General features: G+C 38.5%; 2 protein-coding genes across 2 annotated transcripts in view; both read right to left on the bottom strand.

The window, feature by feature from the left end:
• Nucleotides 1–2,116: 2,116 nt before the first annotated feature.
• LOC139728027 (A disintegrin and metalloproteinase with thrombospondin motifs 13-like) lies at nucleotides 2,117–19,859 on the bottom strand. The gene is made up of 18 exons (XM_071638992.1): nucleotides 19,780–19,859; nucleotides 19,407–19,538; nucleotides 18,181–18,334; nucleotides 17,653–17,742; nucleotides 17,110–17,325; nucleotides 16,498–16,615; nucleotides 13,982–14,130; nucleotides 13,549–13,672; nucleotides 12,655–12,735; nucleotides 11,987–12,254; nucleotides 11,465–11,543; nucleotides 10,725–10,853; nucleotides 10,108–10,267; nucleotides 7,284–7,442; nucleotides 6,103–6,273; nucleotides 4,968–5,152; nucleotides 3,051–3,184; nucleotides 2,117–2,138 (listed from the first exon to the last, which is right to left on the bottom strand). The coding sequence occupies exons 2-18, from the start codon at nucleotides 19,484–19,486 to the stop codon at nucleotides 2,117–2,119; spliced, it is 2,319 nt and encodes a 772-aa protein (XP_071495093.1). The 5' UTR covers nucleotides 19,487–19,538; nucleotides 19,780–19,859.
• An 11-nt stretch (nucleotides 19,860–19,870) lies between these two features.
• Nucleotides 19,871–22,101, bottom strand: part of LOC139728026 (A disintegrin and metalloproteinase with thrombospondin motifs 15-like) — a 107,202-nt gene continuing 104,971 nt past the window's right edge. Inside the window, exons 24-25 of the mRNA XM_071638991.1 lie at nucleotides 20,662–20,810; nucleotides 19,871–19,919 (exon numbers count right to left, since the gene is read on the bottom strand). Of these exons, the coding sequence (XP_071495092.1) occupies nucleotides 19,871–19,919; nucleotides 20,662–20,810 (198 nt within the window). The remainder of the gene's footprint in view (nucleotides 19,920–20,661; nucleotides 20,811–22,101) is intronic.

The raw sequence follows: 22,101 nt of genomic DNA, 5'->3' as shown, positions 1-22,101 counted from the left end.
AGAATAGATCACTTGAGGCAATGCTTTTTACATGAATTTCCTTGTATGTATGTTTTTTTTATATACTGTATTATAAATTTATTTATAATATACCGGTATAATGTATATATATATATAATACAGATAAAGAGATTTATGTCTTATGGAATCATACCTTCCATATCATAGTTGGTTTGAATCAGACCATGAAGAAGATAAAAACGAAAATGCAAAGAAGTTGACCAAAGACGGACAAAGACTGACGAAAAAGCGATTGCAATAGCTCACTGAATATGAGCTTTTATATTTTTCTACATGTAAGCTTATTTCCTTATTATGTATGTGTGGATGTTATACACATGTTTTATATACTATAAATATACCTATACATATATTCATATAATATTGACTGGCCTTGAGGGAGATACCAGAAAATATTGCCCAAACTGAAAGAATATTGCCCTCGTCTTCGACTCGGGTAATATTCTTTCAGTGCTGGCAATATTTTTTTCTGGTCTCTCCCTCAAGGCCAGTCAATATCATAATTATTACATATCCCCTTGGTAAATTAGGAAAATATGTGAACACGGCTATACACTATGATATAGATCAAGTCACATTTGACTACCTGTAGATCATCACCAACGTGTCGAATAATTGCAAAATTGTTCATCAATGTACATCATTCAACTCCAGCTTCCAAGTATGTAATTGTAACAGGCGAAGTTCAAACATCTGAACGTATTTACACTTTGTTTTTGCTTCTGTTCGTATCTGGAGAGTTGTAATACAATTCACTGATGGTCACTGTGATGTTATTGAGCACAATGTACTCGTCATTGTTTGACGCGTAGTGCTGCTGGAAGTAGTCGACCTTGTATGAGCTGATTTATTGGCCTTCTTCTGCTGTGCGTGTGTCCAAGATTTGTGAATGTCGCCTCTTTGTGATTTACAGGAATGTTTACATGTAAAGTGAATGGCGAGACCCGGATGGAGGGTGATACGCACTAATATCGCCCGCTGACCTCGACGACCGATCAAAATACCAACTACAATTGCCCCGCAAAACTACCTTATGTAGGTAATGATTATATCTAATATATGTTTAGCAAAATATATATATACTTATATATATATATATATATATATAAGTACATACAGGCCAAGACTAACCAAAAAGCTATCGCAATAGTTCACTTGAGCAAATGCAAAAGTATTTTCTTTTATGTATGTTTTACACATATATTTTATATATCATAAATATATTTTTGACCCGTAATAGCACATATGTATATATGTAAATATATATATATATATATATATATATATATAACGTGAAATTTAGGCAAAAACCGCATTGGATTGGTTTCTTTTCTTATTAGTATTAACTGTATTTCTCCATTGATTCTATTTCCGTAAAAAGAATGTATAAGAGTATTATAAACTTTCTGGTATCATCGATTTCAACCTATATACTAGTGCTTAATCGATTTGCAACACTTCAAAGAGTATCAATTCAACTGAATTAATGTGATAACGTATACTACAGTGTCAGTCCAAGGAAAATATCAATAAATATGAATACACCATGCAGTGATATACCTGGCGTCACACGAATTTACGTCTGTGGTTACTAGTATGCGGTTATGGTTATGTGGTTATGTAAGGCATTATGTCAAAACAGCCCGTGACGTCTTTTCTTCCCACGCGTGATGTCACGAGAAATTTTTCATGCAAGGCATCTCAACAGACCAACACATTATGTCACAACATTGTGATTATTCGTTGCTTACGTTTATGGGTCGTGAAATATTTGTATTAATTCACGATTATGATCTTGGCTTGATGTTATGTGGCAAACGTGATTTTAGCTCATGTGTATGTGTGCCTGCGTGCCTGTGCCATTTTTCCTTTTCACCTGTGTGTATGTGCGCGTGTAACTGTAGAGGCTCGTTTGTGTGTAATAATACATGTATTACCTACTTGTCAGGCACACTTTAAAGATGACTAAAGCACATGTAAAACACAAAACATAGGAGTCTTATTATAAGAGGTGATTCACAACACCATGTGACTACAAACTTTAAATGACATTCTTCTTAGACGGTCGACAAAAATAGTTTAATGTTCTGACATATCAAGAGTCAACAAAATAACACCTGGTTTCAAACCAACAGACAAAGGCAAATAATTAACACAAAATAACATTTGTTTATCGAACTGAAGTAATACATGTAATGCACTTTGAAACCAAAGAAATATTTTGTAGGAATACTCACATAAATACTCTTTCTACCCGTTTGAAATGAATAAAAAAGGCAATGTGATCGAGACATTCACAACCGAAACCTTTGTTCGATAATAGTGCATGGGTCTGTGCTTAAATCGTCAAACTAGACGTAAATCATCATACCAATAGTGACATGTATAATCACGGAGTTAGCTCTATGGTATAGTTCAAAGACAGTACGTTCAAAATACTGTCATTCACATAAAAAAACCCTAACAAAACGGACAAGCAAATCTATGTGAACATGACATACGTAATAATTCATATACATACGTTCTTTTCCCCCTTTCACAGTGTTTCCAGGAATTTGAACATTGCCCAACGATAGCTACAGGCGCTTGATTCGATGGATTATTTTAACATGGCAAAGAGGTGAATGTGAATGCTAGAGAAATGCACCATGTCAACAGCATGGTACTCATAACAAATACGAAGATGCATGCACACTACACACATACGCACATTCATGCAAACATATCATAGACATACATCTTACACACATATTCACGCACACACAGACGTTATAAGTACGATTTTATCACAATACCTAACCAGAGGCCTTCTCTTCAAATCGGATGCACAGATGACATATTAAGGTGAATATTATTACCCTAAGCACTTAGGAAAAATAATATTACTCACCGAGAAAGTGGTTAAAATTCAAAACAATATTTACTGAAACGAAAAAAAACAACAACAACAACACTGGCACAAAAGCAGAGGACCAAAAGTAATTTGAATGTATTTCATTTTGCCACTGTTTCCAATGACGGTACTGTACTTTTTAAAACCATATTGGCCACTTTCGTTCGAAGTAAATCGTATTAAACCGTCGTATCCTGAAAGTCTAACAGTGTATTTTGATGACGTTGTACCGCATCGAACCAGCTTGTCCATGGTTAACAGGTCTAGCATCTGAAATACAAGAAAACAATTATGTTTTCAATAAATGAATCGCCCAAGCAGCATGTTATCACACAGTAACAGTTAATCATCGGCTATAGTATACATAAAATATCAGCTATAGATAATTATAAATGAGTGGCCCACGTTTCTTCAAGCTTTTCTTTTACGTGGGCCTCTCTTATCCAATAACACAATTATATTGAACATTGATGTTAGTTTCATATATACAGTGTATAACACGTATAGTTATAATACATTGTACTTTTTCTCCTGGAATCGGTATCAACAAAAATGTGCAGTTGGAAATTAAAATCTCATTTGAATGTGAATTTAAGGGAAATCCTCCTCTACATCATGATTGACAAAAAAGCGCCCTGGGAATTAAAAGGAATTTAAATGATAATGATAGATCGTTTCAGTTCAGATAGTTTGACCGTACATTTAACACAAGTGCCCCTGATTCCAAAACACATCGGAAGACGGCGCAGAAGAGTCGTTCACATGTTCGTGGGCTGTAGTGTACACACAGACACAGATTAGCTGCACTTGATTAGCTTGATCAGCTTACACTACGCTTCTTTCCCGTAAATGCAGAATGATTATAAGCAATGAATCTAGTAGAAAAGTACTCATTTCCACCCATTTGACAGGATCCAGACAGTGAGCCGGATCAAACATTAAACATCATCCTTGTGCCATTATATATCAACTTTTCCAAAAAATCTTTTCATAAAACATTGAGTTATTCTGCAAACAACACACAAAGAAACCACCACCGATAAAACATAACCTCCTACGCTGAGGGAAATACCATGATTTTTCCTAGCTCTCTTCTTGAAGTTTTAGCGGAGATTAAGTGGAATGCGCCTGCGCACCTGTTATAACCGTGCTCTCGTCATTTTGTGCAGAAGTTATAGTGTGTATAGTATGCATTCAAATCGTGAAAGGTGTAATGCCAGTATAGGGTGGGTGAAGACAAGGAGGTTCAAGAGACGGAGTTCTAATTGGCTATGATTACTCAAACAGCTGTCTGTGTCCTATGGACGCACAAAAGTATTTCATAGGTTCATTTGCGTCTTTGCTGATCGGGTTTCGATGCCGCCGTCTTTCTGAACAGTCAGAAGAATCGTTTCTAACGCGAACACAATATCTGGTATAATATCATTTTGCTTGTTTAAAAATCAAACGAAAATGAAACTTCACCTAGTGACACCAAAATCATATAACACAAAAGACAATGCCATCCAAACATTTCGTATGTGCAAAAGTGTGGATCTGAGCTGTATGTTGTGAAATATCCACCTAGAAAGCTGATTTTGTCACTAAAACTTGTGTGATTTTTTTTCACGACAAATGAGACTGATATGGTATAATCTTCAAGTATAGTTCTTAATAAATCGATGTTTCAGATTAGTGTCCAAACATGTCGCAGTCGAGCAATTCTGATTTTTATTTCAGAAATATTTTGCGCAATTTTTACTCGCGCATCCCCTAGTCTTTACCATATTAATCGACAGCTCATAATTCATAAGTAGGGATGGCCAAAAGGAATTACCGTCATAAAGACATAACGTCCTTAGAAAGAGGCTGGTCATGATGCAATAGGACGTGTATCCATTCATTGTCTTCCTATCTGTTGGGCAGATCCAGTTTGGCACATAATTCAAGTTTGTTTGACTGATGGCATCGAACATGGGTTGTAAGGTGATATACTATTGTGACTCCATCTCTCGAACCTCCTTGCTATGGTGAACATAGGCGAATGCAGAGATTCACTTCATGATATACATACCTCTACTCGATCGTGCTTACACCTTGGTTCTTTTCCTTGCAACTTGAAGGCCTTCACGCGAAACGTAATGATGGACCCCGGATGACCAACGAAGCGATACGTGCAGTTCACATTAGGCGGATATCGGTCCGGCCAACCAGGGCTGGATAGCTTGGTCTTTTTGGCAGTTATCAAATGATCGCAGGCTATCAAAATTGAAGAGAAGAGTAATTGTGCATTATCACAGCAACGGGATGTGCTTGTGGGTATGTGTGTTAAATGAACAGGTAGATTTCGCTACAGTAGCCTAAAGAAAAGAAGAAGAAAAGTCGGGGTTTCTTTTTAAATAAAACTATGGCAGCAAATGGAAGTGACATATAACTGTAGGTTGATAAAGATACTGAGACTGCAGTATAAAAAAAAAATCCAAATTTGTAAACACAAACATCAACTAGGACGATTGGCACTGGCAAGGTTTCAAGGCAGTCACTTAACATCGCACAACCTATGCATCTGTTTCATGACATCCTTTTACTGTGATTACACTCATGCTTCTGAAATGACGTCAAGTAGAGCAATATCTACCGTGATTAGCACACGACAGAGCAAAATACATGAAGAACCTCAATGGGCTAGAAAATTGGGAATAACGGACGGACAGAGCTTTTGACGCAATTGATACGCCACAAAAGATAATGGATGCTAGGTGGGAAGAGGAAGATTGAACAGCAACAGTGTTGATAATTATGGGGTAGGAGAGGGAAAAATGAAACGAAATATCGAAGTTGGCAGATTGGTCATCAAGTGTATAAGGAAAGGAAAGGCAATGAATGAACAAGCGAAGTGCGACGGCTGCGGAAATTATCTACTGACAGGAAATAATAAGGAATGTTTGTAAGTGAACAGATTCAATCTGCTGAGAAGTATCTACAAGTGGCAGAGGTGGTAAATAAAAAAAAATGGGAAAACATACGGTTTGTACGCGTCTTCGATAAAGGGATAGTGAGAAAGATGACACACAGGATACATATTGGAATACGATGGAAAAAGAAACACAAGGGAAAAGATTAAAATGACGACAAAATGTCACAATGAACATTTTTTTATCTTTTGTGCAGTTATCACAGGTTTGGACATAAGAAACTTGGCAACTTACCACTAATATCTATACGTTTCCGTAGATGATATTCCAATCGGTATCCGTGACTTTTTCTATGTGTTTTATGCTCTATGGCCACAACGTTGCTATGTGTATCTATCACGTAGTTATGACGCTTGCCGCATAATCTTTTCCTTTCTTCTCCTATTCTGATCTCCAAAGATTCGCCTGAAATTTAAATGACAAGATACAATGACAGAAAACGATACAAATTTCCAACATTGCTTTATTTTGTGTACAACCATTGCATGAGTTGAGTCTTAAGGCATGCACAACCTTAATCTACTGAACATGAAGGGTTCTGCATGTATCATCTATCAACTGCGGTATATAATGTTTATATATATATATATATATATATATATATATATATATATATACATGTATATATATACCCTGTTATGAGAAGACTGAATGAAGACTGAATAAATAAATAAATAAATAAATAAATAAACAGCTTGAGTGATATCGCTTTACTGATGCTTATAATGGCAAACAAATAATCAGAATTACATTTCAACCGTACATTGAACGTCAGAAAGGAAATATTGGTTCCGCTGTTCATCTGAACAAGTATACACAGGACTACAACGTACCGGAAATAGCCACAGAGCGAATATAAAATCATATACATTTAGAGATTTTTTTTTCGCTGCTACAAGTCATTGTTGCTATCAAAGGTTCTAATGAAATCTATAAAAACAATGACTGCATAAATATTATTTCAGAATTAATGAATAACTTGTTAAAGTTGACAGGATAAACATTTCTAATAGTAACAATACCTTTAATGACTATTTGATTCAGTTGCCCACAATCATACGCACTAACTTTAATTGCTAAATTAATTTTGGCCCCATATCAGTATATAGAGTTACATATTATCAAAGTGTGTAATTCATGTCATACATGAGATAGGACATACATGAGTTAGGACTCCTTTTACACTGCACTTCCTTGCTAAATTGTAACATTGGTTATTTGAGCTCAAAATCATACCGGTGTCTTCTACTAAACGTATATTATATATTGCAAACTTTCGAAGAGCAACTTAGTATGCAGGGCACAATTTCATTTTTTACCATTTCATCTCGTTTCGTTTCGTTTCATTTCATTTTATTATTTCGTTATTCATTATTCAGGAAATTGTATACGAGGATGCGTGGTCGTGACTATACCTGCTCGACAGTCGATATTCATGTCTTTTATGATGACCATGACGACTTTCTGGATTGGTGCAGTGATGACGGCTGTGCAGGCATCGCCGCCTGTAGCTTTCCTCATCTGGTCGATGTAACCCTGTTTGCGCTTGATGAGTCCGTTGCAGGCAATGTCAACTACAAGGGAAGAGAACATTCGCAACATTAGGTCATGCTCATAAATTATCATGTACAGGAACGGCCAAGAACCGGGGGTCACTTTGTTATCCTACCGTCACATGGCACGAAGGAAAGCTACATAAACCGAAAGCATACGCACGCGCACATAAGAACACACAAACGATATACAAATTGATACATAGATAGATGATGGATAGATAGATAGATAGATAGCTAGACTGATAGATAGATTGATTGATAGATGGATATATAGATAAAGAGGCGGAGGGAGAGTGTGTGTGTGAGATTCAGCTAAGTTGTTACGAGTTTGCACAAGAAATTTGTATCAGACATTATGATGACCGATTGAGTCACCCTGCGATTTTAGGAAGATAATCTCCATCATTTGGCCTTGTCGGTCATACAAAAAAAAAAATAGATAAATAAAAATCTGAGCTCTAAGGAGGTACAGAGAAGATAAAGAAAGTAATTTGAAATCAGAGATCACAGAAGACGACAAAAGAAGAGAACTATACTTGCCGAGTGTCTTCTACTGCGGGTCATGCAGGAGGGGTTGCTAGGAGACGGCATTCACTGCCACTTTCACGGTTTGGCTCACAATGCAGGATATCATTACCAAGCATGCTACATAAGATACAAACCGTTGACATTGACCAATGAACAGCAGCGAAGCTATACGTCATTTCAGGAAGTTTGACTGATCGAAGCACTAATCCATCCACATAGATTTATATACTAGTACCATGCGCTCAAACACTATGCTTTCATGCAAACTCAAGGCAAATACAATTTGCGACAAGAATTAGACAAACTGACGTATAGCATGATTTCTCTATATAGTTCAATAATTTATTCATTGCTTTGTACAATTGCACATTCATAAATTAGATCGATTGTACATAAATATTTGTTAGCAGCGTAAAGGTACATGGAGTGTTTGTGTATGAGTTGTCCGGTTCTACATAAGACAAAGTAGGACGGTTACAGTCCATGCAAGCAAACAAGCACCAGGAGTAGCAAGGAAAAAGTACAACGTGCATGCACGTGATGTTGGTGTCCATTCGGTAGTCATTTCGTCATGTGAAGCATCGTGGTTGTCAGTGTCATTATCACTTGTCAACTCCAACTGAAAACTTTCGGTCGTCGACGGGGGCAACGATGGCGATGACGATGTCGAAGATGTTGAGGTGGATGTTGATGCTGGCAAGGATGATAAGTAGTCAGATGTTGACGTGGGAGGTGTCGTTACTGTCGACGTTGTTGCTGTCGAGGTATGAGGCTGTGTGGATGTTGATGTTGTCGTCACCGATTTACGTAACGTCGAAGATGACAATGAAGTCGGACTCGATGTAGAATAGGACGTTTGCTCGACTCTTTCTCCGGTGGTCGTTTCCATTAAAGACATAACAAGTCTATGAACTGCGTCAGGCATTTGTATGGTTGTGCTAGAGGACGGAGCTGGAGATGTTTGTGTAATATGCGTAGTAGTATCTAGTTCAGTAGAGTTTGTACCGGGGTTGGTTGTACTGGGGTTTGCTACAGTGGAGTTCGTGCTATTTCCTATGTCAGGCAAGTTAGTTGCGGGACTGCTGTCAGTGACATTTTCTACGGTATCAAACATAGTTGTATTCTCCCAAAGACTCGGGTAGGGTGTGGTGTAATTGAAGCGGACCGGGGAAGCAGGCGTGGATACTATAATGCAACACGTAAGAAATAAAAGAATAAAGCGAGCAAAGCACGACACACGAGCAACATGCATTACATTATTTTGCAAACGACGGAGCAATAAAAAGTATTATGGGGATTGTGTAGAATTGTCTTTAGAGGTAATGTATGGATCACTAATCGTTGTCTAAGACATTTCTGTCGCGTTTAGGTCTCGACATCGATAAGTTCTGGTTGTTATGTGACTTTTGACAGCCTTTAAGGTCGGTATCTCGGTATCTATCAAATATGTTCATATCTAACTTATAATTACTGATGTCTTAGAAATGGTTGGTCTCGGCTAATTTTTGTCCCTTTTGCCTTCTTTGTAATCACAATCCATTGAACTGGGGCACAAAGATTAAAAAAGAAAACAAGAACCGCACACACCCAAATGACTAACTTCCATTTAACAACACCTCACTTGTATTATTTCCCAATCTATCATGTTTATCTCTCGATTGCCATGTTAGTTGATAGATTTCATGTACATATGCCCCAGTTATGTTAAACTCGTTGGACTTTTCCATTTTATTAATCCGTATAAATGTATTGCTTGAATCAGTTAAAATTTATTAAACCAGAAAATCTCAAAATACAATCACATCAAACCTCCAAAGGGGAAAAATGTCTTCAACATAGCTTTTCTTTCCATTTCTATTCAATTGCTGCCAGTTCCAAGAAGAACTGAATAGCTTTGATGCGTTGAAACAGACTAAGAAAACAAGAATCTGCATTATTTTGATTGGAGAAGACTGAAGATGCCCTTCAGCTCAGGTAGAACATAAAAAGACCACTTTGTAAAAGTTGTGTGGCAGTGCGTGTGGTAGATGTTCCTACTATCAGGATGTGGAGCCTGGAGGTTGGATCTTCATTAGGGGCACGTTTGCAACATAAAGTCAGGAAAATGACATGCACTCTGAGCTTGGAAGGGTTCGTGTCAGTAGGAGAACCTTACCTTGTGGGGCTAGGTCTGTATAGCAAGGCGCATTCGAACACCTCTCCACCTTGCTCGGCCTCTTGGTAGGATCGCATTCGCCTTCTCGCGGCTCCAGCGTCGTGTTCAGCCGGCACTCCACCACCCGCTTGCGCCGCCCAACCCCGCAGGAAGAAGAGCACTGGATTGAGAGACAGCAACTTTCATTCAATTCAGTTTAATTGAATTATACTTTATTTTCATCAAACAAAAATTGATACCTAATACAAGGTATTCATCTGTCAATTCATATTCTTAAACAATTAAAAAAAAGTACATGGCATAAAGTAATACAAAATAAAATATACGGATGATTATAATACGCAAAAAACACTTTGTAATGGTAACCAAAATAGATAAATCGATGGAAAAGAGTGATTTATTGAAAAGCGGAGCTTGCAAGACGTAAATCACTCGAAATTTTCAGCAGCAACTTTCATGATGTATATCACACCCTTACCATGCGTTAATCTATACAAAAAAAATACATATACATAGTTTAAGGTCCTTTAAACCGCTCACTCTCTTGTGGACGGAGCAACATTTTATTGCGAAACATCCGTTCTTTAAGAAGATACAGCGTATATGAAAGAACTTACCGCGCTCCACATACTTGTCATCCAGACGGGAGTGGGACATGGTCGCAGGCTACAGCTATGATGGTCAGCTGGTCTAGTGTCAGCTTGGCAAAATAGGTCACTCACTTCAACCGCCACACCTGCGATTTCCTATTGTGAAATGATGGAAAACATGAAGTACTCTTTGAAAGAATTAACAATGCCGCAAAATTAGAGAAAAAAAAATGACTTGCGTGATGACCTGTTTGGTGTACTTTATGTACTTAAAGGAAAAGGAATTATTGCCAGAAGTTCATGGTAATAAGAACAGAGCAAATGCCGTGTGTAGATCTCAAAATGGAAATAACAATTACATCTAATGCTGGCAAACTGAACTTTCAGTTGTAATCAAAAGGAATGATCTAGAATGATTGGAGGGTCAAAAATTACATCGAATTGGCTAGCAAGTGCGTTGAAGATTGTTTCACACATCTTGGGATGTAGTCAAGAAATGCAATGTCTTTTCGCCATGGAGATTACAATATCACTTGTATCAGATTCAAAGGTTGGTTTTAGCTGTACATTGTTTTTCCTTTTATTGGGGGGGGGGGGGGGGGCTGACGGCTAATGGGAGTGTAAGATCTTTGTTAGACTGGGTAACAGGTGATGATAGATAGATAGAGATAATGAATGATATAGAGACGGAAGGTCCCATTTCAATCCTCGCAATGTAGCACACGTACACAATGTGAGTAAATAATGTGTGGCTTGAATCAATTTACCTCCACACAGTAAACCCTTCTCCATTGGACACCTGGGCCGCAGGACGCCGAGCACTCTCCGCCTGGACGGTACTGCCAACTGTCAAAATTGAATGAGTTACGCATATGAAGCATTTTTTCTCTCTCCAAAAGAAGCAGTAAAAGATAAATGCTTACATGATTGTACCGTAAAACAGAATCAGTAATCTACTATCTCATTCTGGTACTTCCAGAAATAAATGTTGCGACACGAAAACATTTAAAATCATACATACAGTACTAAAAGAAAAGAATCAAGAAAAGGATCAGTGTCGTACTTGGTATTGTGAAATTCAAAAAATGTATTTAGTCACATCGGCATATAGACACCGTAAATGGGTGGGAAGCTGATGTATCGTTAAACGAAAACCCAGAGTGCGGAAAAGAAAGTAATAATTATGTTCAATGTCATGTGTGACTAGAAATGAGTTGATACAAAGAAGCTGAAACATCACTGTCCAAAGCAACACTGTCCATCACGAGAAGAACGCCAAGACCACTTACTAATACGTGACGGGGTCGCTGATGGGTGTGTAGTATTCCCACACGATGTCCGGCCTGACCCGGTTGCCCTGGTAACGTGGGTTGTGGAGGAGGATAACGGAGACTTCCAGAGTCTCGGTGGTGGGTCCGGACAATAGCCAGATCTCCTCCTGGTTTATAGACGCGTTGGCAAGGTACTTGATGAGCATGCCGCGGTGGCTGTACCGTTTGCTCAGCGGTGGGATGAACATCTCACCCCGAAAGACGATTTCATCGCCCGCGACTACAGCTGTAATATTTAGGTATGAATACGTTCTTATTTGAAGATAATGACACATAAAAGCCCTATACATTAGGTAAAGTATTACGATTTCATTTCATTTATTTCCAAATCCATTCACTGAAAACTCAAACCCATTTTTGTGCGCGCGTGTGTCAGATTCAACCAAAAATGATGAGTCTTCATTTCATAATCAAACAACAACGAATTTAAATCCTCACACACACATCATGGGATTGAAAAGTCCACCTTTATGAATGAAATGAGAAGGTGATAATGATAGATTCTGAAAATTAGATTATTCGTAACATTCGAAACCCCGTCACTTCATATCGTTTCTGTAAAGTAATAACAGATGCTAAGAGGAATGATTTTACTTGTGCTCGATATGTGAAGAAGGAAATCTTACACATGTGGGTGTATCGGAGGTTCCGATTGATGATTTTTACACGAGTTGAATTGACCGGTATCGTCAGAAATGTTTTGAAGTCTGTGAGGACAAGGAAAAGATACAATATAGTGACAATCTCACCGACCACGGAAATACTGCTTCTTTAAAGCTGAAAGACAGAAAGCACGCTTTGTAAACCTTTACTTTCATTTCACAACCATATTTCGGAATGCAGAGAACTATACTTGTGTTATGTACGCTACTTCAGACCATGATACCCTGGTATTATACAGTGTACCTATCATGCCTATTCATTACTGACGCATCCCTTCACTCGCAATCGCTCCTTTTTGTCCTTTTTTTTTTTGTTTTTGCTCTATTCTTAGTTGATTTGTTACTTATTTATGGGTGAAATGAGCTAGAATTTTTGGAATTTGAATTAAATACTATTTACGACAAAATTTCTTTCTGTTTCGATTTTGTTTTCATTGAACTGTCGATTCATACAGTCAAATACTTAGTTACGTGATTACAACAAAAATATAACTGCCAGTGTTCATACTGGAATATGATTATCTGTAACGTATAAAAGTGATAATTCAATACTTACTGATTATGCACGACAATTATCTAGAATCAATTAACTTCAGAATGAAATTGTGCATAGTTTTTTTAGAGAACAAAATGAAATGCAGCCGGAAAAAAAAGCGAACAAACTAAGCCTAATTTCAGAAGAAGGAAATAGAAACTTATTACGCAAACGAAATCACAGTACTATTATCACACTAGATAATCGATAAAAACGTCAGTCTATTCACTTTTTTAAATCAAATTTTTCATAACGTTGAAGTGACAGACGAGTGTCTATGATGTCATTGATATGACGTACACTAACTATGCATGAATGCATACCGTGAATGGCACCAACGTTCCGCACCCTGCCATCTCGACGTCTGCACGTCCTGCCCGATCCGTCACACTTCCAGCACTCATCTCGAACGCGACCCGAATTCATCGTCCCATCGCATCCAAACTCCTGTCGGTGAAGGTTAATACCGTGATGCTTAACACAAACATCCTCCATTCTATTATTATCATCACTAAGTTGATGATGATGATGATGATGATGTTGTCGTTGTTGTTGTTGTATTCTGTCGTTTTGATAGTAATTATTCATTCTTCTATCAAACCAGTATCGGCATTATGTGTGAGATCTTCCAATGCACAACAGGGACCATGGCTAAGGATGCGGTTGTAAAGTATAGTAACTTATGAAAACTTCAGCAATTTTGTTTTAATCTTATGACTAGTTTTGGCGCAAAACAGATAGAATAATTCATAGTACCTTACATTGTCCTTCCACGCATACTTTGGTCTTCTGTAACTCGTTTGTCTCGCTGTCCCAACACTGTGTGCCATCCGCAAAGGAACCCGGCTCACGTTGTGCGTAAAAATTGGCGTTAGATATACACTGCAGCTTACATATTTCATTCCCTGCGGAGGGAAAGAATAAAGGAAATAATTATTGATATTCTTTCTTCTAGAAATTATTACGCACGTGAAAATACAAACAAATTAATGTGATGTTATTTAACCCTATTTTAACTGGGCTATTTGAGACCAAGTTTTTACTGGGGGCGGGGGTCAATTTGACCCCCCCCCCCCCCCTTCAGATCTCGGCCGCCGATCGCGCGATCGCCGCAAAATTTTGCCTGAACATAGAGCCGGATGTCAACTACAAGATTACATGGTCATACAATACAAAAATGTTGATTCAATATTCTTTAATAAATTAATTATGCAAATGTACCTATGAAATCATATTTTCACCTATAACTCCATCAAAAAGACTGAAGGATTGCGAAATTTTTGTGTCAAGAGTTCCTCAAGACACATCGAACAATTTTCTTGTAAAAAATAGCGCAATCAAAATCAGTTTCTTTTGTTTTTTATTGTTTTGTTCATTTCTTATGTATTTCACTGTTTTTTCGACCTTTGTTTTCTATTGTTTTTTGCCAAAATTTGTTGCAGGCACTTTTTCAAGCTTATCTACATTAGAATTGATTAATTTCAATGGTTAAAAGTTGAAATAATGTAATCTATATTAATTTAAAAAAAAAAACAACAACAACGCACACGAAATCATGATTTGAGCTGTTTTCGGGTTGACATGCATGTGCAAAACATTGCCTAACTTCAGAACGGTGTACCCGGAGGTCGCAAATTTGGTCTCAAAATATGCGGGAGACTTCAATGAAAAAAGTCATGAAACGACGCGGCAAAATCTTTGCGCGTTGCGGAATCGTGGCGCGAAATGTCGAGGGGAGGGTCAATTTGACCCCCCCCCCCCCCAGTTAAAATAGGGTTAACGTACGAAATGTACAATCATATGCTGTAAAGGCAAGTATACTTATTAGAATCATGAGCATTACCAAACGACTTCTTCAAGGTTGCAAAGACATCATTGTAAAACACACACACAACGAAAACTAGTACCTATATTCGCGTCATGTTCATCAGGCAGCGTTCATCTTAGACACTCTGCTACGTAGCTACTAGATATCGGAGCATGTTTTGACTGAACGAATAGTCAGTTACTATAGTGCTTATCCCCTTACTGTCTCAGGTCACTAACTGATGTTCGTTTGATTTGTCAGTTGAATAGGACGTAATTGATACCAGATCGATATAAAAGTATGGAATCGACTTTAGGAGAGGTATGGTATTCTATCTACTGTTACAGTTTGCCTGACTTCTGCCTTTATTATGCATTATGCATCATGTGTATTTTCCTATTGAGAATAACAAAAAACATTTTAATCCAGTCGACAACTCCGTGGCAAAATATCACTCCACAGATCATTGCTGCCAAAACTTACTATCACAATTTCAACCTAAAGATGACGCTATTCATGAAAAGTAAGGCGGTAAGATGTCGCGTAACAGCTCTCGATGATAAAGAACATCCACCTCTCAATAATTACTGACGTTGGCGGCTAAGTTTATATCTGATGCCTGTTTGCTACAGGACAGTTGAAATGGAAATGCGAAGTTACCCAGAATATAAGATTATTCTGCAGTGAAATAGCAAATAGATAGTAGACCATACTCGATCAAATTTGCAAAGTTAAAGGGACAGTGAGTATTGTTGAAACAGTCTTCTTCACACGACTACAATGTAATCCAAATGACAATCCTGCGAACTCATTGGTTCTTTTATGACATGTCACGCATTTTCTATCTTTCCCTTTAGGAAAAACAAAACAAAACAAAAAACGTTGAAACACGCTTCACACACATTCTCCTCACAAAAATATATCGACAGAGTCCTGTATAACAGCTATGGAAGCAAATAGAGCTTTTTGTGCATGACATATGTGATTGACACCCAAGTCACGGCAGTCACGACTTGGGGTTTTCCTCAGTCTTAAAGGGGAAGGCTAGTAACTGATCAGTGGAATCAGTGGAAATGCTGGGAGATGATTGATCCAATCCTTATGGGATTCATTCAAGAGTTCATTGTATATCTATTGTTGTGTGAAAATGATTTGCTTCAGAATGGTCTCATATTCAAGTAATGTGCAGTTTAATGCTTCCAGGTTAGCGTCCCTGGTCAGTGACGGAGCATTAATCTGCACATTACTTGAATATGAGACCGTTCTGAACCAAATCATTTTCACACAACAATAGATATACAATGAACTCTTGAATGAATCCCATAAGGATTGGAACAATCATCTCCCAGCATTTCCACTGATTCCCACTGATCAGTTACTAGCCTTCCCCTTTAAGCAGTCATTGATTTTTCCATATCGATCTGATTTTTTCGACAAAATTTCCCCTATCGCAATATCTTCTCACCTACTAGAGCGGACGGTAAGAAGGCTTTCCACGTGTAGTACTGATGCATAAATTGCTTCGAATCGGTTGCCGCACATTGCTGGTTCTTGAAATCATCTGAAGTTGTATTTTCGCAAGGCTGCAAAGTGTAAGAAATAAAGTCAAATGGTTTGATTATGATGTGACCAGGACTGAAATATTTCGAAATTTTTTTTTTTGTAATAAGGTTTGCCATTGTGTCTCAACCACGACATTCAGCGAAGGAACTTGAACTGCTTGTTGTGTAAAATGATGACAACAATAGAGGGCGCACTAACTCTTCCTTGCCGGAGACTGTCGTTGCAGAAGTACAGGACCCCTCACACGCCAGTCTCTCTGAAAGTTACCGAAACGCGCTGACATACCATAAGAAACAGACGCACTTTTTGTCATTATTGTAAGTCCTTCCTTACTGCTTATGAATAAGATTCTCACACTTGAACGTAGTAATACGACGAAATAATATGATGTGCTTGAAAAGTCATTTATTAACGTTGAATCATTTATCACTGGTTCAGCGGAACAGGCTCGTTCGATCCGTTCAGTGCAGATTTTTAAAGAGAGGAGCTGTCGTTGACTCGTTTTATATCTTACCTCCATATTGCATAGCTCCACTTCTTGAGTTTTACCGGGGCAGGCGAGGCCGCCGTACATCGGCGCTGGATTAATACAGTACCGCCTCCTTACTCTCACTCCAGTCCCGCATGTCCGGGAGCACTGGCTGAAATATGGCTCCCATTCAGACCAACCGCCGTCCACTGGTTCTGGAACGCCGCCGCTTGACGAGATGCATTCACCACTGATACACCACTGAACAGAGATTACGAAAAGCAGACTACATGTCAAGTTCATTGAAGGTCATTTGATTCTACACTCAGATAATATAATCTCCTTGCCATTTGTTTTCCAACAACTTTAATAACATTCTTGTCGTTATTGTGGGTATGTTTCAAGAGGGGAAATCAATTACTCTTGAGTCAAACATGGAGACTTCGTGATCCTTTACGATATCATATCATATCAAAAGTTGATTAGCTTTTCACTCGTCACTGATGACAAATATTCTAACTGATGGGGATAGGGGACTATCCCCACCCCTCTTCACAAACACATACACACGTAAACTGTGGGTCTTACCTTGTTGTGTCCACACGTCGTGCCTTCCATGACTGTAACCCCCGCATAGTGACAGTAACCAGCTCGTTGACAACCAAGACTTCCACACACCTGTTTGCAGCAGTTATGTAGCAGTAATATGGAGCATGAGAACAACAACATCACAACATAAACAACAACAACAACAACATTCTAATAATATTACATACTAGAAAGTTAAGTGGGGTTCTTCATTAATAAGGCATTATCTGCAGGTGATCAGGAAACACAGTCATCGAAGCGATGTTCTAGAACGGCGCAGTGGTGGTAAAGCGATTGGCTTACCGTCGAGGACTCCTCCATAAGCAATAAGGGTCATTTCACAACTGAGGAATAGAGGGAGGTTTTACATCTGCAGAAAATCTGCTAATTTGAACATCGGTTAGATCAGCAAATGATGCAAAGTGTCTTGTCAAAACATAGATTAGACGTCTCCATGAAGGCAGTTCAGTGATTTAAGTCACGACAACGGAGTATTGTATTCTAAATGTATAAGTGAGAAACCCCTACCGATGACGAACACACAGTAGAGCCTGCTCCGTATGCCAGTTCGCATTGAGAGTCCAATCCGTATCTTGTACCCGGAAGATCATCTACTGGTAGTAGATCCACTTCCGGGTCTTCTATTGCTGGTGGGTCCTGAAGACATCCTGAAAATCGAGTTCTGTATCAAAATATAAGAACACAGAAAGCACATTATTATGTTTAAGGCCTGCTCCAAATATTGTCGAAGTTCAGGTTTGAGTTTCTTCAGTTTGTCTCCCTCTACAAATGAAAATTTGTTAAGATCGCAACTGCTGATCTGTAAATTAACAAACTTGTCGGAAAAAAGGAACCAGTGGGACTCGAACCTGTCATCTACTGCTTTCCGGGCAGCGACACTACCAACAGGCTGTCCCTGGTTGCCGGCAGTGACACGATGAACATGGAACAAATACCCACGCTCCGAGATTCCGACATTGTTATGTTAAGTAGTCCAAGGCGGACAAGGCATAGGATAAATGAAAGAAAGATATTATTCAGAGGGGTGAAGGCTCAGGTTTGAGTTTCTTCAGTTTGTCTCCCTCTACAAATAAAATTTGTTAAGATCGCGACTGCTGATCTGTAAATTAACAAACTTGTCGGAAAACTTGTCCATGTTCATCGTGTCACTGCCGGCAACCAGGGACAGCCTGGTGGTAGTGTCGCTGCCCGGAAAGCAGTAGATGAAAGGTTCGAGTCCCACTGGTTCCTTTTTTCCGACAAGTTTGTTAATTTACAGATCAGCAGTTGCGATCTTAACAAATTTTCATTTGTAGAGGGAGACAAACTGAAGAAACTCAAACCTGAGCCTTCACCCCTCTGAATAATATCTTTCTTTCATTGTCGAAGTTGTTGTCAAAAGGCCGTTAAGTAATCAAAACGTAAAAATTAATTTCATCAATAATCTTGTTTTTGGCAATGTTTGATGATTGTCGAAAAGTCAAAATTATGTAAAGACTAAATTGATATTTTAAAAATAAAGTACTGTTTTTCATTTGAATTGTCAGTATATAATATTGAATATCCACCTCTTCCATGTTGTTGACAAAAACGATTTAATTTCAATACAAAAGATCTTATTTCTAAATTTCGTTCAATAGGAGTGTAGAGCTCATCCAATGTAAGTCAATTCTACATCACTCTGTTTGGCGTCATGGGGCAATCGTGCTAACGGTTAGTGAAAGCATGCACTGTCTATCATTATTACAACTCACTTGAGGAAAAGCTTGATATTTTGAGCACTACACAGCGACCACTTGAAGGATTCCACCCCTACGGGTCTGGCGGACGACATCACATGGTGTCCGTTATTGCAACCGTAATCCGCATCGTGGTGGAGATTCAAGCTGGTGAAGAAAGAGAATGAGTGTGTTAGTTTTGTGAGCTGCATGTGTTAGGTGAATGTTACAATCAAGAAAAGAAACAACACAACAATAACAACAACACAACAGCATCATCAACGGCTATTTCAGACCAAAATGACTCGTGCCCTTTGTATACGTAGTAAGTGATAATGAAATGATGTGCAGGTTGACACTAAATGGACAAACACTCCATGTTCTTCGCGGGTCATTATTGGTAACTTACTTGTGGCCCGTCTCGTGAGCGATCACAGACCCCGTGGTGAGTCCATCTTCCTGGTTTACTGAACACTGCAGGGATCGCTGGCATGTTGTCCCTATGTAGGCTCGTCCAAGGAGATTCGTGTCCCGGTATTCCTTGGAGAGCTTGAATAGATCTTTCCTGAGGAAAAACAAAATGGAACACAGTTTATATTCCATCGCTCCCCTGTACAGAAACGTAATCATGTGACATAACATACTATGGTTATTATGCTTGTGGAAGGAGCAAGACTCGCTCTTCAGTGAGTTGTACGTGTCAGCCATTACACAAAGTGAATTTCTGGAATGCTTTGCAGTAGAAATTGAACTGCTAGTCAAGTCTCGAAACTATGATGAAGTTCTGCCGGTGTTTTTCACCCGTCAGAGTGATGTCACCATTTAGCCGCTTTCGGCAAGAGACAAGCCCTATTAATTACGCTCGTTAGAAGTGCACCAACAGGAATGAATTCTGAATAAAAACATCCCTTACACTTAAATACGTGTTGTGCATTTTATCGTTTTATGGGGGAGAATCATCATATCAAGTGGGGCGAGGAGAAATAGGAGTGATTGACACCTGTATATGAAATATTTCTGATAACATCTACTACCATTATCTGGAGAACACGATGTAACTATACTTACTAAGTGGAATTATATCTTCGTATATCCAGCATCATTCTCACTTTTTTTCTCACTGTCTTTGTATGTGTGTACGCGTCTACGTGTACTGACTCTATTTATGAAAATCTAATGAAAGACGTGCAGAAAATACTATAGCAGACGAATTAATGTATATGGCTGGCTTAAAGATCAGGAAACTGACGAGAAAACATTAAAAAAAAAACATATATTATCGCAGGCTAACCTGGTCAGAAGAGTGGCGATGTCCCAGTGTTCTGGGTGCTCGTCGCTGAACGGGTTGAAACCGGCCTGCCATCGGCAGAAATCCTCTAGAAGTTGCGGACCGTTTGCTTGCACGTTCAGGCTGATGTTTCGACCCAGAAGAGACATGGCCTGAAACGCATAGGAGGAATCGAGAACAAACAAATAAATGCATTAATTTAAAAAAAATAATCTGTTGGCATGAACGGTGGTCATCTAGTTTGATAAACATGATCAATAATCAACGATACGTTTATGATGTATTATTGTCATGATAATCTTCTTAATATTTGTCTGATTTCCAACATTTTTCCCTTACGACCTTTTGAAATTGTTACAGTACAATAATTAGTTGTAATTTTGATTTTATCATCTGTTTAGTTCGGTTAGCTTGTGATAACATGTCAGGATTAATGAATGCAGTCACGGCGGCATTTTGAATGTGATCTGAAAGAAGGAAACAAACACAATATCCCTCAAATAGGACACAGAAAGGCGGTCCCGTGTGTGAGAGAGTCACATCGCAAAGAGCAGGGTGCCTAATCCGGTAAAGTGGTCCGCCCCAAGCTCATACAACTTGGACCCCATGGGGGACCAGTTAGTGCAGTTGAATATGAGCTATCTAGCCACCTTGTTAGATGGCAAATGAAACAAAAAAAAACAAAAAAAAAAAACAACAACACAAAGACAAGCAAAATGTTATTCTAAAATGCGACACACTGTTGCTTCTTGTCTTCGAGCACCCGAACGTCCCACAATGCCTTACAATTTTATTACAAGTGCAGGACACCAGCCACTGGACCAAGAACGACTTGACTGATAAACGTAAAATACTGGTAAAGTGTGTTTGAAAGCCTGTGACTGTTTGAATTTTACGAGGTTTTTTTTTTTTTTTGGGGGGGGGATGATTTTCGGATATACACATCATATCACGTAAAATATCGATAGAATTAAGACCATTTGTCCTACTTTAGTTTATTTTCGTATGTCATCCCATTTTATCAATCACATTTCCTTTCATTGAAATTCATGAAATTCTTCCTTCGAGTTTTTTTTTTCAATCAGTTGCAACATTTCATTTCAGTTCAATTTAAGTAAGCCTTATCTAGACTTTTAGAGTATGTAATGTAGACTCATTACTGCATAAACGATGACCTCTGTCTATTCATACTTTTCAGATGACAACACTGTTTACGATGATGATTTATCTGTCTCAAACCTCTTGTACAAACACTTTGCGAGAGCTGTTGGTTCCTTTTTTTTTTATTTCCTGCTTCTATCCATCACGTTCAACGAAGTCCGGATTAAGAAGCAAGCTCCCTCTGCCGTAAAACATGTTTTTAACAGTTTTATACAGTTTGTATTATTTGCGGCTGTCCCCTCCAGCGCCTGTGACTATACAATTATGAAGGCTCGTACTTTG

The sequence above is a fragment of the Diadema antillarum genome, unplaced genomic scaffold, assembly GCF_040938485.1.
Source record: "Diadema antillarum isolate AM-2024a unplaced genomic scaffold, OU_Dant_1.0 seq00000161_RagTag, whole genome shotgun sequence".
NCBI lineage: Eukaryota > Metazoa > Echinodermata > Echinoidea > Diadematoida > Diadematidae > Diadema > Diadema antillarum.
The sequence above is the reverse complement of the archived record's forward strand: the minus strand, read 5'-3'. Positions and strand labels throughout refer to the sequence as shown.